The 17,274-nt window shown below is 31.9% G+C and overlaps 2 protein-coding genes across 8 annotated transcripts in view; one reads left to right on the top strand and one right to left on the bottom strand.

Annotated features, from left to right (window-relative positions):
- The window catches only part of DOCK7 (dedicator of cytokinesis 7), a 190,860-nt gene that overhangs the window by 70,052 nt on the left and 103,534 nt on the right, over positions 1-17,274 (top strand). The gene's annotated exons all lie outside the window — the stretch shown is intronic.
- Positions 4,999-13,569, bottom strand: ANGPTL3 (angiopoietin like 3). Its single transcript, XM_033114076.1, is given in 9 exon segments — positions 4,999-5,233; positions 5,488-5,754; positions 7,681-7,776; positions 8,196-8,309; positions 9,668-9,782; positions 12,230-12,340; positions 13,007-13,308; positions 13,311-13,437; positions 13,439-13,569. Coding segments are annotated over 9 exon segments (1,377 nt in total). The 5' UTR covers positions 13,502-13,569; the 3' UTR covers positions 4,999-5,051.

Here is a 17,274-nt window from a genome sequence, read left to right as displayed (position 1 = left end):
ATTTTGTTAAATGTTCCTGGGATTAAACATGAATTTAGAAAAACAATTTTTATCTTTGAGATGGAATCCTTGATTACATATTTTTTAAAAATGTCACTGGAAACCTCATTTAGAAAGGCTTACTTTGGGAGATTGTTAATTTTACTTTCATGACCTTGAACTGTGCATTTCACACCAATTGAGTAATTTTGCCCTAGTTGATGAGAACACTTTGGACTAAAAAGACCAACTGTTGGGCCACTTTCCAATTTTGAAACCTGCTGTGTTGTATGATCACTTAGTAGTATGTGCATAAACGCAATGCTTGTGGTTGTTAGTGATAGGGAAAAAACAAGGAAATTTGATTATACTATAATAGAAGGTGGAATATTTAACAATACATATTTGTAATAGGTTTCATAAAGAAGGCAAATAGTAGGTACTCAATAAACGCTGGTTAATAAACACATTTTTGATTAATGAATGATTTCCATGAGTTATGCTATTAGGAAGAAAAAATACAAACATGAAAACACGCTGATTCTAAAATGGCAGTGTGGGTAAATAGATTATACTATACTATGATAGGTAACCCTGAAATGAGAAGTGTGTATATTTGCTCTCAGTAAAATTCACACTGGTTCAGAGTAAATTCTTGGTATAGAAATTTGCACTACAATGGTCTCCCCTTATCAATGGGAGATATGTTCCAAGACCCCCAGAGGATGCCTGAAACCCTGGCTAGTGCCAAACCCTTTACAGTAAGTCCTCCCTTAATGTTGTCCATAGGTTCTGCAACTGTAAGCGAAATGACGTATAACAAAACCAGTTTTACCATAGGCTACTTGATATAAACAAGAGTTAAGTTCCTAAGGCAGCTCATCAAGGTGACAATGAAACGATGTGGAATGAAATGATCTTGAGTGAAAGAATGTTATTTGAGGACCTGCTGAATTGTACTGTTTTTTCCTAATCACACATACTTATAAGGTTTATAAATTAGGTACAGTAAGAGATTAACAAAAATAACTAATAATAAAATAGAAGTTATAACAATATACCGTAATAGAAGTTAATGTGAATGTAGTATCTCTCTCTCAAAATATCTTATTGAACTGTATTCACCCTTCTTGTGATGATGTGAGATGACACAAACGCCTAAATGACTAGATCATCCAAATGGCTACGTGATGAGATGAAATGAGGTGAATGCCATAGGCAGTGATAGCATTAGGATACTGTTGACCTTCTGACAATATATCAAGAAGGAGAGTCATCAAGCCATGAAGATGTCATGTCTTCGTGGCACAAATTTAATGCCTTTTCCTTTCTAACTATCATAAGCACTTATCATACTGGGACTGTAGTTTTGGCAGTTGGAGCTGGTGTGACAGCAAAACTAGCACAAATTTCTTTTTTCTTTACAGTTTCACAGAGGATTCATTCTTACTGTAGATTTAGCAACCCCAGAATATGTTTTTTTCTTTCCTTATTCATCTAGAACTTTACCTTTTCACTTAAAGGAAGCACTGTATGGCTTCCCTTTGGCATGTCTGAATTGCTTGCGTCACTACTCTTGTGCTTTGGGCTATGATTAAGTAAAATCAGGATTACTTGAACAAAAGCACTATGATACTGGTATGGTCACCTGTTCACCTGGTTGACCTCTAAGCGACTGATGGGAGGGTACCATGTATTGTGTGGCCGTGCTGGACAAAGGGATTGGTTCACATTGTGGGCAGGATGAAGCAGGACGGTGGGAGATTTCATCATGTTACTCGGGACACTGTGCAGTTTCAAACTTGTGACTTGTTTATTTCTGAAATTCTTCATTTACTATTTTTGGACCGCACTTGACTGTGGGTAACTGAAACCGTGGAAAGCAAGACTGCGGATAAGGGGGGGAACTGCTGTAATTCACTAAAATCAAGTAGATTGACCATCTTTGATCTCTTGGAGTTTTTTATTATTGTTTTTCACAATTTTTATTATTATGTTTTGCCAGATTTACTTTCTGTCTTGACTCGCTAAGTGCCAGCTGAGGGGTACAAACAGGAATGCTGCAATATTTCAGAGAAAGGAGCCTTTATTTAGTAGGATATTTGTGGAGAAAATGAGATTATCCATGTCTTGAAGTATAAATAGGACCTAGTCAAGCAGAAAGGTGTGAAGGGGCGTTGTAGACAAATGGAGTGGCATTAGGAAAGTATATATGGGATAAATATCCCATATAAAAAAGTGGATAATTTTAATTAGAGCTGAGGGTTTGTGTTAGGCAAGAAAGTGCTTAAAGAGGTAACTAGGGGTCAGATTATAAAAACCCTTGAATCCTTGGAAGAGATTTGGATTTTGTTCTGTAAGTTTATGTCTTTTAATTGGGGTGCATGTTCTTGTGAGGCCACAGCTCTTTGGGATGTACAAGTCCACAGCATAAACATCACACATCTTCCAGGGACATCACTTTTACAAGATTTGGAGAGGAATGGCTATTTTTATATGAGATCCTGTTTATGGAGTAGAAAATACCATTCTCATGTAATTTGAAGATTTTAAAATTTAAGATGAAATCCTAGTAAGATTCTAAAAGAAATTGGTGCTTATATCAAGCCATTTTATCCAGAACCTATAAAGATGTGTTTTCATTGTCCTCGGTTGTTATTCTCTTTTAATTGACAAGTTTGAATGACACAGATGAAAGTAGTATGCAGCCATTGTAAATTTGTTTTAGAAAGATTGAGGGGAGATAGTCATAAAACTAAGAGGCCAGGCAGGAGACTAGATATTTTAAGACTCAGGTTAAAGGCAGTCCTCGGTAGTTTTTTTTTGCAGTGGAAATGGGAAGGAAGCTTATCAGATTAAGAGACTTTTCAAAAGAATATTGTATTGAATTTAGTGGCTTAAGATACAGGAGAGATGGTTTGCAAAGGTAAAGCCAGAGCTGTCCTCCTGGGTTTTAAGCTTCTATGATTGGGAAGCAAGGTAATGCCATTAATGGCTATGATGAAGCAAGGAGGAGATCCAGTGGAGTAGGGTAAGATAGGGTAAGAGAGGGAGGACCAGCAGAGACAGTAAGGCGTTGATGAATTTATTTGATATATTGAATTTGAAGAGATGTAGGATATCCAAAGGAGAAAAGGCAAGTATGCCTCCAGTTCTCCGGAGGAACTGGAGAGAGATCTGGGAATAATACGTAGATTCAGGAACTTTATTCATGGAAAATAAATGAGTCTATGAGAGTAGATTGAGTTTCTGAAGGTAAAAGTAGAAGAGATGATTGAAGATTGTGCATTGGCCCACAATACTAAATACTAGGAAGGAATAAGGCTATAAAGTTGGATTGAGGTTAGAGATAATTTGTGGAGATTGCAGTAGTATTGTAGAAGCAAAATGAAGGTTGAGTTTGAAAAAAGAATATTGTTACTCGTAAGGGTAGAGAGATCAAAGGGTATGTGGACTAAGAAAGGGCCTTTAGATTCGACAATTGTGAGTTAGAGGTGAAATTAAAGCACTTTTGGCAAAGTACTGAGGATAGGACACAATTTTGTGCACCATAAAGAAAAAATCCTTTCTCTTTCACTTCCATAGTCATCTCTCAATTCGAGTTTTATATGGAGAAAAAACGTTAGTACTCTTAAAAAGATCAAAATGAAACATGGTAAAAAATTGCAATACAAATAGAGTTGGTATATTAATTGCATTATTTTGCACTTGAAAGCTTCCAGTTTTTTTTGTGTGGTTTTTTTTTCCGCAAAAAATGCTATTTTGTTGTTCTGGCTCTACAAAGTCAATTTTGACAGGCTGTGGTTCTCTAAAACTTGTTCTTGTGTATATTCTTTTATGCTTTTTTGGAACAAAATATTTATGTAGGATCTACATAGATCATATATATTTATATATGTCATATATTTTTTACATATATATATTGGGTAATTTGAAACACATAATGCTGAATATTGATCGGTGAGTCACTACATAACTTGGGTACTATATCCTTTGAAAATGTATTTTAAAAATACTGGCAAGTGATATTATGATCAAAAGATTTACATCTAATAATCCTTGAGGATTTAGATTTAAATTATTTAAATTAGAAATAACACACTTCTAATAGATGTGAATAAAAACTACAAGAATTTAAATTTCTATAATCTGGGGGACCTTTTATTAAAAAGTCTTTATTCAACTTGGAAACATACATGTCTCTGAGGCTGTTTAAACATTCAGTAACTCGTTATGATTTTTAATTTTATTTGAAAATCTACGCATCAGCATTAGACTCACACCATGTCCAGGGGAGTGAATTATTAAACTTTAACTTGATGTCACAAACATATTTATTCTTATTCTATTCTGATAAGTCCCCTTTAAAATGATTTGTTTTCACATTAAGTGTTAAAATATATAAAATGAATACAGTATAGGTAAGTCAAAAAATACATGTTAAGGTATAGTGATACCTGATATGAAAGTCAATATGACTTAGTAATCATGATCTGCTGCATTTATTTAAGACAGTAAACCTATTTCAATACAGCATTTCATCCTGCTTCATTTGGCTTCATAACTAAAGCATACGAAACATTTATTCCAAATTATTTCATAGCAAAATGAAGCATCAGTTTAAAATTCATGTTATAGATTTTTCACATTATGAACTGAATTTGAGTTTTGCAATTAACAATATTACAGCATTTAAGAATTGTCCAGTTATCCGTCCTTTATATTTATTCAAGTTTAGAGTTTTAGCAAGAAAACTGGTTTTTTAAACTGTGGAAGTTATGAAATTAGCCCCCATGATGACTTTTAAAATGAAAGTCTCTTTGTAAGTTTTTTATTCAAAAAAGTTATTTAAAAATTTACCCATTGATTAAGATTTACATTGTGACCATCTAAAATTTGATTGAGAAAGGTAAATGGTGTTCATTTAGGAGATGTGATGATATGTTTAATCTTAATTTGACAAGAATCTATTTCTGAAGCCTTCTATTAGGGATTTAATACCAGATTATTAAACCACAGTAATTTGGGATGATTTTAATGTTTAATTTATTGGCTTTTTAATTTGCCTTAGTTCATTCAGCGCTTTCTGAATCTGCTGGATGGATCAACATTTTAGTTGACTTGATAGAGTATAACTTTCCATTTTGAGACTTCCAAGATATTCCTCTTCTTTCCAGCTTAGTTTTTGCTCTTGGCTTGTTATATTTACCATTTAGGTTGTTTTCCCCACACACATCGTGCCACCACCAGCCTCCTAAGGAAGATAGATACACAATTTAATTGATACAAACTCATATGTAGTTAATGTTAATTGTATTTCCTCATGAGTATCCTCATTTCTTATAAATACGACAGTGTTATATATACATATCTTAATTTTAAATAATCTGTACAAGTCTCATATACCCCACCAAAAATAAAATATCTGAGCTATTAGCTAATACTTCGGCAAGATAGTTTGAAGATAGGATTGATATCTTCAAAGTATTGATATTAGGAAAAGTATACCTGAAACACTTTCTGGACACTTGAAGTGTCCTTTTGCTTTGTGATCCCAAGTAGAAAACATCAAATCTTTGTGTTCTGGGAGTGCACTGGGGACATTGCCGGTAATTTCAGTTAGGTGTAGCGTATAGTTGGTTTCATAATTTCCCAGGTGAAAAGAATATTCAACATAATGCTTGGTGTTTTCCCAGTCTTCTAGCTCAATTCGTAAAATGTAATCAGATTGCTTTACTATGGAATATATCTTCTTTAGACCCAACCAAAATTCTCCTGAAAGAAAAGTTGAAAAAATCTGTGGATTGTTCACTGCAGATTAGGTACAAACAGTTTCTTTCTTTTTTTTTGTTTCGACACAGTTTTTTATCAGTCTAAGTAAATGAGTTGTTTTGGTTCGAATGCCTTGGTTGTTTTAGTCTCTTAAAATATTTCTTTTTAAAACAATTTTATTATAGTTATGTACAAAAAAATGTTAAAAAATATAGATAGACCTGCCTAAATTTGATAATCCTTTCTAAAATGGATATTATGAAGCATATTCCACGGGTAAAACATTATCAGGCTATTACAGATATTTTTAGGTTTGGTCATAGGTAATATATTATCTCTCCTCTAGATCCTGATATGTACAAGCTTTCTTATCAGCTATTTATTAGTACCCATACTATCAAGAGATTTGTTAAGAATTTCCAGAAACCTGGATAATAATATAATTTCCCTTAAATATAGTCCTGGCCTTTGATATTTGCTTGGTATGTATCTTTCTTTGCAGAAAAAGGATAGAATAATTTTTAAAAAACATTTAAAATTAAAATGCATAATTCTTCACAGCTTTTCTCTATAATTTTGAAAATTATTTTTATTTGGAATTAAAAACAACATAAATCCAAATAGATCTGTTTTTCATTATCACAGTTCTTTTTATTGAAGTATTTAAGGAAAAAATCAAAATTTTCTTATTGATTTGGAATTAGTAGGAGACTTTATTTTAAGGATTGCAAGGATAAGTGGCTTACATTTTTTTTTTAATCTCGAATATAATTTAATGGGAAGGCTGACAAAACAGGCCAAACACTAAGATTGCCACCAACAGTGTTCTATCAATATATTTTCATTTTGCTTATGAATAGAAACCAGGAAGCAACGAAGTTGGCTTTTTTAATACCAAGCATATAAATAACCACCACCAATGGGGAAAGGGGCGGGGATTTGCATAGTTGGGAAACAGAAACTTGGTACCCTAACCAACTTCCTATGTACTTCCAGAGAGTCATTATAAGAAAAGCTAAATATAAAGATGTGAACAGAGCCACTTATATTCATGCATAGACTTTTGAATGCATTATAAATGGCTGACTTTCTTACAGAAATAACTGTGTGTCGTGGACTTAAGTGTCAGCCTTCTATTTTTCCATTACACTCTTAGAAGAAGATTTGGAGCTACAAAATATCACTGAATATACCTTTTAGTTAGGGATCTAACTGGTACTTTGAATACAAACATTTTTAAATGGTCAAATAGTACTGTGTTTAAAATTTTGATATAATAATGGATGTTTTCCACTTTATAAGTGAGTACTTGCACATCATTCATGGATTTTTATAATATGCTGTTTGAATTTTATACCTATTTATTTTTATTTTGCTTATTTTATTTTTTATCTTATTTTGTGGGCAAATATAATTTTCTTTGAGCTAATTTATTTTAAACCACATATTTTGTAGTATACATTTATAATATTAAAATAATTGAAATCTAAATGTTTTGTGTTTTACATCTGACAGCTTCATCTCTTCCAACCTCCAAATAATTGATATTTAAAATGTTAATAAGAAAATAGAGGGACCAGTGATAAGGATGGTGTACTTCATAGCTCATTCATAGTTTTTACCGTGTATCAAAGCACATAGCACTTAATCAAAATTGTCTTTGATATAATTATAATTGTGATAATTAGAAGCCATCAAATTAAATTGAGATAAATATACTTAAGAACAGACATGTAGTTATGAATAATATAATCAAATAAAGACACTGTAATAAGTAAGGACTAACAAATATGTAATTATTTGTTAATAAGTTGTTAATAATGAAGGCCGGGACTGTCCCTCATTCATTGTTGCATTCGTAGTGCCAGTCCATAATAGATTTTCAGTAAACATTTTTAACAAGTGAATGAATAAATGAAGTCACCTTACCATCAAGATTCCCAAAACCATATTTGTAGTTTTCCCAAGTTTCATTGAAATTTTGTGATCCGTCTGTTCGGTGTTGAATTAATGTCCATGAACTACCTGAATATAATGAACAAAAGTGCATATTTTTAATAGATTGATGCTGACAGATGTAACAAAATACTGTTAATTTGGTTTGGTTTTAATTGGTAGCTGTGTAACATAGTTATTGTTATTGTAATGACATTTTATTATTTGTTATGGTCTCAAGAAATTAAGTGAAGGGCAACTAATGAATTTGTCTTAACTTATTGATAATAGTCATTTCAGATTGTTTTATGGAAAAAGATGAAGAATATTGAATAAATGCATGAGTAAATATATGAAAAAAGACAAATATAAGTACTAGATCTACATAACTACTCATGTTATATATTTTAGTTATAAATTCAGAACAAAGATAACAGGATTAGTTTCACTATTGGGTAGTGAGTAACCTGAGTTAACTACTGTCCATTTTCTCCGCAGTCTAGTTTTACCTGATTTAACATCACAGTAGACATTAAAAACTTGAGAGTTGCTGGGTTTAATGGAATAGATGCCACTTGTATGTTCGCCTTTGTTATAAATGGTGGTACAATCAACAGGAATGTCTAGAATCAACAAAATGTTATTACATAAGATACGGTAATAAGAATGATATCTGTAGAGTTTGAGATTTTACTTGACATTTTATAGAATTATGGTGAATGTAGCTTTTAGCCTTTTTCAGTAACATACTGTGTTTTCCCGAAAATAAGATCTAGACGCACAATCAGCTCTAATTCGTCTTTTGGAGCAAAAATTAATGTAAGACCCGGTATATTATATTATGTTATATTACATTACATTACATTACACCTGGTCTTATATAAGATCGGGTATAATATGTAATACCCAGTCTTATATAATATTATTATTCTATTCTATTCTATTCTATTCTATTCTATTCTATTCTATTCTAGCTGGTCTTATAGTAAAATAAGACCGGGTCTTATATTAATTTTTGCTCCAAAAGACACATTAGAGCTGATTGTCTGGCTAGGTCTTATTTTTGGGGAAACACGGTATTACTGAAAAAAGCACATTATGCCAAAGCATTTTTATTAGATTGCATGTGTATGTAAAGAATATCAAAGTAGTTATTACCAAACTGATTTCTTTTTAAGAAAAGTGACAAAATGAGAATTTTAAGCACATTGTATTTGCTAGATACAGGAAGAATATAAATAAAATACCACATATGAGACATTAATATAATGTTTGGCTCATAGATGTTAGTCACAGATATATGTAGAAAAAGTAAATATACATGGAGGAAACTAATAGAGATCTTTTTTCTGTATGAATTATGTAAAAAATAAATGTGTTTTGAAAGTGTATCATTTTGTTGAAGTTTGGTTGGGAATGGAGACTTTGTTCCTTCATCTTTGTTTTTCTTATGGAAATTTTCAAGCAAACAGGAAAGTAGAAAGAAATATTGAAGAACATATCATAATCTTTCCATTCATATTCAACAATTATTAACATTTTGCCATATTTGCTTTATAAAAACACATATACACAAGTATGTATTTTGCTGTGCTATTTGAAAGTAATTTGCAAACATCATGACTCTTACCCTTAGATATTCCCGCATACATCTTAAACATGAGATTATTCTCATATGACTGCAATGCCATTATGACATCTAAGAAAATCAATAATAATTCCATATTATCTGATATCAAGTCTATATTCACATATCCCTGATTAGCTTAAGAATGTGTTTATAGGGTTAAAATACCAGGTCCAATTTAGGTTGGCATACTCTTTGGTGGATTTGTCTCCTTATGCTCTTTAAGTCTAAAAACGGCCCTGAGAATAGGGATTTGTTTTTGATGGAAATGTCAAAGATAGAAGAATAATTTTGATAATATATTAATAGAATTTGATAAAGAATTTGATAAAGAAGGAGACCAAATTATCTTACCATCATGTTCTACATTTTTTGTTTCATTAAAGTGAAGAGAGGGAGTAGTTCTTGGTGCTCTTGATTTAGAAGAAAGAGAATTTTCTGTGGATTCTTGAATACCAGTTCTTCTTAACTGATGAAAGAATATAAATCTACTTTTAAAAATGGTACTGACTTTTAAGAATAAAATCTACTTTTAAAAATCTACTCTTAAAAATGGTACTGACTATATGATTAGGGGAATCTGGGTGAGGCTATTAAAAGTACAACTTTTATGCATCTTTTAGTTCATAATGTGTTATTGCTTTTGATGTTAAGAAGGATAGACAAAGCTACACAGATTGTACAGATGACCTGTACTCAAAATATTTAACCAGGCACTTTATTTAATAAGTTTTAAAAAAAATAGAGAAAGAGAGAGCAATGTAAAGAAACAGGAATTGGTTAAAAACCATGAAGACCAAAGGCAGAGACTTTTAAGTTTAAATATTTTAATAATTTCTATTCGTATGAATAGAATATATATTGTATTCAGTAGCACGGGCAGATTTTAAATTTAATAATTCTCAGTTGTAGGTCTTACTGTTTCTCGGACCTGCCATAAAGACATAGCACATAATTTGAACAAGGCTGCTTTCTTGATAGTTTTTGACATGTAAACATATATAGAGAGATAATAAATTGGCAGGTTTATTTGCTTACTTTCAGGATGTTCAATATTTCATTGTCGTTAGTTTAGCAATAACAGTTTATTTTTATTTAAAGTGTGCTAGGTTTGCAATTTATTGGCTGATGGCTTTTCTTATTGATGGTGTGAGAAAAGCAGAGTATGTATGTAATATCTTGTGTTATTAGTATTAGTTTTTTGATGTCAGCGTAAATGGCATTTCCCAGGACCTAATTCATAAAAGATCTGTTGTAAAGTTCACTTACTGGGTAGTAGTCTTTTCTACTAAATAACTATGTGATCTTAAAGTCACTTAACTTTTTAGAGTTTTGGTTTCTTCATTTAAACTTGAGGAAGTTGGATCAGATGATCTAAGTCTTCTTCCAACTCAGAAATTCATTGTTTGAATTCTTCATACATTTTATTATTAGATGTATATCATTTTATAATAATGACATTTTACGTTTGTAAGCAGGTTCATTTTATCATATAAAAGATACAGGGAAAAGAATTTAGAAAAATAACAATAAGAATGAAATTACAGAAATCAAAGCTAGTTGGCAAAAAATCTTTGTGGACAATTAGGAAAAAACCCTATTAAATTAAGATTCATAAATTAGCGAAAATAACGTACTAAAATTATGAGTCTCTAAATTACTGAAACATAATGATGTGTTTGTTTAGTGGGAATTGGTAATAAAATTTGTTTTATAATTCTTGACAACTATTTGTTTTACCATTTTCTCCAAGTCTGTGTTATTTTTGGAACTCTCTTGAATGACTGTCTAATAGTATTTATGCTAATTAATGTTTTTGAACTGTGGTACTATATATCGGAATGCTTAGATTCTGACAGCTTTTTTTTAAACAGGTATCTCCCTCACCTTGCAGTTGTTTACATTTTAGATTAATTATATTGTTGGGAATTAAACTTTAATGATCAGGCACTCAGTTTCTAATAATAATGATCATAGCATGTTTCTGTGATTTCTTTGTGCCGAATATGACATTACATTAATTCAACATATATTTATTAAGTGTCTGCTATGTGTCATACAGTGTGCTATATTCTTGGGCAAACAACAATTGAAAAATGGAAGAAATCCCAGTACTCATGGTGCTTACATACTTGTGCAGGGACAGACCAGATAAATAACTGAAATACGTATTATGTTAAATACGGTTAAATGCTAAGGAGAAAAAAGAAAGTAATGAAGGAAGTAGCAGGTTTCAAGGATGGGAGTAGGGATTGTAATTTTTAAGTGACCTGGAAGGCTTCATTGAGACTTTTATATTTGAGAAAGACCTGAAGGAAATGAGAATGGGCAATGCGGAACCAGGGAGAAGAGCATTCCAGACAGAAGGAACAACAAGGGCAAAGGCCCTGAGCTGGCAGCGTGTTTGATGTTTGTGAGTTACAGTGAAGAGGCCAGTATAACTGGAGTAGAGGAGAGGAAGTCAGTGGGATAAAAAAGAGTCATGGGGTCTTACAGGCTAGCCTGAGTGAAATGGGAAGCCATTGTGGGGTTTTGAACAGAGAGATGTGATCTAATTTAAATTTTTAATAGAATCACTTTGGCTGCTATATTGAGGATATGCTTTACATGAATTATTTTTTCCTCACAAAAATCCTAAAGGTAGGTTCTTATTATTTTCTTCACAGAGTAAGTGAGGGAACTGAGAGATAGAGGGTTTAAGTAATTTATTCAAGGTCACACAGAAGTTTTAGAGTCAAGATTCAAACCTAGGTAAGTTTATTACTAGCTTTCAAGCCTGCAATCGTGTAACAATCACTAATGCAATCCACTCACTGTTCAATTTAACTATAATTATTTAACATTGTAGAGTTTAGTGTTTTCATAAACCTAAATTTTATGTAAAAGTTTGCATCTACCATTAAAACATTGACTTACCTGATTTTCTATTTCTTGTATTTGACTGTGCTGTTGGTTTAATTGTCTATATTGTTCTTCCACGGTATGGAGAAGGTCTTTGATGCTGTTGTCTTGCTGTTCTACAAAAGTCTGGACATAGGTTGTAGGTTGGTTAGAAGTTTCTTCTTTGATTTTTGTTAAATTAGACTTTTTATTTCTTATAAGACTATCACAATCTAATTTTTAAAAACTAATAGTGGATTAGAAAAAAGAATATTGTTAATCATTTTCTCTTGTATATTTCTTTCAAATAGCACTTGCTTTTGTTTTTATGTTTCTTTAAAAAAATGTACTATCTCTAAAATCTGTTTTTCTGAACTTTAAACAACTTCAATTAAATAAGAAAAAAAAACAGTATTATAATAAGAATAAGTCTTTACCATTTACTGTATTACTTTTATTCATTTTAAACATGGGAAAATAGCTTTAAGTTATATTCTTTTAACTTTTTACTTGCCTCCAGTAATTTGCAATACTGTAATAATTTAGTGTTCTAAATTATTACTTAACTGATTTGTAATTTTCATCTGAAATGTCAAGTTTAATTTATAATGTTAGGGAAACAAAAACCAACATAAAATTATAATAGAAAGTTTTATTTCCTACTGATTTTTTCTTGAAAAAATATAGTGTTTCAACAGTGCAGTGAAATATTTAAAGTAGCATGTCTTAAAATACATTTTTAAAGATCCACATTGGAAAAAAAAAGGATCCACATTGCAAATATAAAAATTAACCCTTTTGGCTTCTACTTACTTTAAGTGAAGTTACTTCTGGGTGTTCTTGAATTTCAGGTTGAGTTTTAATTAAATTGGTTAATTGCTCCTCCAAATATCTCACTTTTTGTTGAAGTAGAATTTTTTCTCCTAGGAGGCTTTCAAGTTTTGAGTTGATTTCAAGTGACATATTCTTCACTTCTTCATTTTTGACTTGCAGTTTAGATGTAGTTCTTCTAAGTTCCTTTTCTTCTTCTTTAATTTCGTTGGTTTGCTGTGATAGGTCACCAAAAGACTGATCAAATATGTTGAGTTTTTGAAATATATCATTAATTTGGCCTTAGTCTTATGGACAAAGTCTTTAAGACCATGTCCTAACTGAAGAAGGCCATTGGCTAAAATTTTTACATCATCTAACATAGCAAATCTTGATTTTGGCTCTGGAGGTATAGAATAAAATGATGAATAGTCCTTGGTCAATTCTGGAAGCAATAACTACAGGAACAATAAAAAGAAAGAGCTTAATTAGATACATTTTTTATCTTAATTATTCAATTTTAAGCAATTTGGGGCTAGTTTTCTCCTAGAGAAAAGCAAACCTAGAGTTCTAAGCTCTATATATACCACTATTTGCCACATGAAAAGTTAGGTTGGCAGGTGAATGTAGTTAATCATTAAGCTTTGTAAACTTGTACGAATGTAACCTTCCACATTGAGTTGGATCAATGCTAAACGAAATCAAAGAAACGAGCAACTAACTTAATAGGTCATTCTAAATTGTTATTGTATTTAATTTGCTGTAAGTTACACTTTCAGTGTTATGAGATCTACCTGTTTTTAAAAGCTCATTTAATTTGTCATCATTTTAGAAGAGATTTAAAAGTAACCACCAAACTCTCTTACTGCTAAATTCATCATTAAAGCTCAGGAAAAATTAATGAATTAAGTATGCATTTCCCAAATTGTATTTGGAGAAACAGTGGAAACAGTGTCCCATCCCCAAAAAATGCCTTCTCTGTGAGGCTTTCCTCGACTTCTGTGGGTGGTGTTAATGGCTCTCTGTGCTGTAGTTTCATGGTTCTCTGTATAAACTAGCATATGATTATAGATTCCTTGTTGTTTGTTAGCATGTATTTTTGCTTCAGATGATCTGTCTTAACCATATTTGTATATTTATCACAAAATCCCATACATTAAAAGACATTTCACCTCTTTTCTCCATTAGATTCTAGCCTCTTTTCCATGTCCCCATTGAAAGACCAGTATGTGTTTTTTTTTAAGGTCAGAGCAGAATTAAATACTTCCAGTGTCAGAAACCATTTGCCCATTATAAATTTTTCTGAAGTTTGTGAGCTTGGTAACAATTTTAATAATGTAAATTTAACAAACTGAAAATTAGCAGTATGTTTAAAAATAAATGTTCCACTATGCTGCTTCTAACTTAGTGTAGAAGGAAAAATACTAAATACTCCAGTTAAATGGTAAGTGATTATCCTTCTTGAGTGTTCGTATTGAAAACTTTTTGAGAAGCTAATAAATCCTATAAAAATCCCTTATCTTCACAAATAAGTAAAGTGAAATAGTTAAAGAGTGTGGGCTCTGGAATCAGACTGTGATCTGGGTCCAAAAGCCAGCTCTAGCTGCCTGGCCTTGGACAAGTTACTTAACTTTCCTATACCTCAGACTCCTCCTCTGTAAGTTGAAGTAGTTACAAATGTAGTACATACTTAATAGGGATATGAGAATTAAAAGAATATATGCAAAGCGTTTAGGACAGTGTATGGCAGATAGGAAGTACTCAAAATGTTTGTCATTGTATCACATGAAACAACCTTTCAACCTATGGGTGTCTGTAAAATTAGCCATAACTGAAATAAATTTTCATAGCCTTTCTGCAAAGGGAAAAGCTTTAATATAATGAATTTCAGTTTAAATTGTAAATTGTCAAATAAAACTTTACAAAATGAACCATTTCTAAATTTCTATTCTTAGAAATGCCTCTTCCTGGTATAGAGACCCTTTCTTTTGATGATTTAGGATTGAGGGCTTTTGGATATAAAATATTTACAGTAGAGGTATATACCTTAGTGGTTAAGAGTACGATTATGGAGAGAAACTGGCTGAATTGGAATCCTGGCTCTGCTGTTCTTCATCTGTGTAACTCTTGGTCAAATTCCTTAGCCTTTCTGTAGCTCTCTTTTCTTGTCTGTGAAGTGAAGATAATATCTACTTTATTGAGTTGTATAAAGATTAAAAATTAATATTTTTGAAGCACTTAGAACACTACCTGGTGTGGTAAACACTACACAGTATTGTATGTTAGCTGTTTTTTTGCAATTGGAAAACAATCAATGCATTTATGTACATACTGTAGTATTTTATAGGTGAATATTATCTAATCTCATGTTAAGATGACATGTTGCCAAATTTTGCTAGAACTAGGTTTCCTGAGCTTTGCTCTCTTGGACCTTAGTAAGTTCAGAGTTATGTTTTTTGTTTAGCCTGTGTATGGTTTTTCTAGGTGTCTAATACATAATCATATAAATATTTCTGTTAAGAGAACTAGAGAATGCAAGTAAATAAAACTATACAAATACTTCCACTAGGGTTGGCCCATTGGCTCAAGTGGTTGGAGTGCAGTGCTCCTAATGCTGAGGTCCCTGGTTGGATTCCCACATGGGCCAGTGAGCTGCGCCCTCTACAGCTAAAATTGTGAACAACGGCTCTCCCTGGAGCTGGGCTGCCATGAAGCAGCCTTAAGCAGCCGGAATGCGGTGAGAGAGCTGCCCTGAGTTGCTATGAGCGGCCAACTAAACTGAGAAATGACCACTTGAACCGGAGTGGGAGGGGATGGGGATGGAGCTGGGAGGCGGAAGAAGGGGAAGAAAAAAAAATACAAAGAAAAACAAAAAATTTTCCTTATACTTTTATTTTCATCTTACCTTTACCAGTGGTTAATGGATTTATAATAGCAAACATATGTTGAACTAATGAAAAATTTTGAATTTTCTCCCTCTGATCATGAAGGGCACATTTGAAACTTCACTAAACCGTGCTTTCTGGCTTAACACTATTGACTCTGATATTTTATTTACTTTCTAGTTGAGATTGCATTGAGATGGGCCAACTTCTCATCTCTATTGCACTATAAGCTGTTTATTGGCAAGATCTATATGTGTTTTTGATTTATATTCCTTATAGCACTTTAGTACAAGGCCATCTGGGTTGGAGAAACAAAAAATATTTATTGGATGAATAAGAGAATGGGAAAGTCATAACATGGGAGTTTTCCAGGCACATAGTTTACATATGGTAGATGCTCACCCCTTTTTGGTTCTTTTTAGAGAAAGAAATTTGAAAAGTAGCCCTTTCTAGTGCATGAAAGTAACTGGACACTAATACCAAAGAGAGGCTGTGTGAAGGAATGTGCTTCTATTTTGGTTACTGTACTAGAATATTAACATTTTTTGCACAGTTTATACAATTCCTCACTTGAAACACTAACGGATCGATTGGAGGCAATCGTCACATATTCTTGGTTTATATAGTATATTGTCTCTGGGTAGAAATATGTGGATAATATTTTTTTTCTAGCTTTATATATTATTGAATATAATTAAATAATTTGCCTAATTCCAAGCTGTGGAAGAGTGTCAACATGGGAGATGTAATGAAAGTAAATGGTCTTACATCTACTTTTGAATGCCTCCTGTCTGAGTACATATTGTTAAACACAGAATCTAATCTTTGTTTGAAGTTGTGCCTATTTAAATAGAGCTCTGATCAAATATAACCGGTAATGTTATAAACATTAAAAATTCTTTTGCCAAAGAAAATAAGAAACTAAGCAAAATTAGGCCCTAATCTAAGGAATTCTCGTTTCTAAGAAATAATAAAACTTTTTAGCTATATAGAAGTTTAGGACATTTAGGGGCCTTGTTTGAATTTCAAGCAAAGCAAAGTCCCTTATCCTCCCCCAGGTTGTGCAATGTTTTACAAATAGGACTTCCAAATAAAACACAAGGCATTTTAGATCTTTCAAATATAATATCATTTTAATTTCTTCCTTTTGAATGAACTATGATCATTTGTTTTTGAATTATGTTTGGTAGAAAGATTCTGAAAGTAACTGTTTTAGAAAAACACATTTATACATAGAAATGTTATATTAATTAAAGAATAATGCCAGAGGAATACATTAGCTCCCATTTCTTGTCTTCATTCAGAATGGTGCTGTCCAGTGGAATTGTTGTGAATTATATATGTAGAAAAACTAAAAGAAACAAGTGAAGTTAATTTTAGTATATT

Source organism: Rhinolophus ferrumequinum, chromosome 9 (assembly GCF_004115265.2).
Source record: "Rhinolophus ferrumequinum isolate MPI-CBG mRhiFer1 chromosome 9, mRhiFer1_v1.p, whole genome shotgun sequence".
In the NCBI taxonomy this organism is placed as follows: domain Eukaryota; kingdom Metazoa; phylum Chordata; class Mammalia; order Chiroptera; family Rhinolophidae; genus Rhinolophus; species Rhinolophus ferrumequinum.
This window is presented reverse-complemented; position numbering and strand designations above follow the sequence as displayed.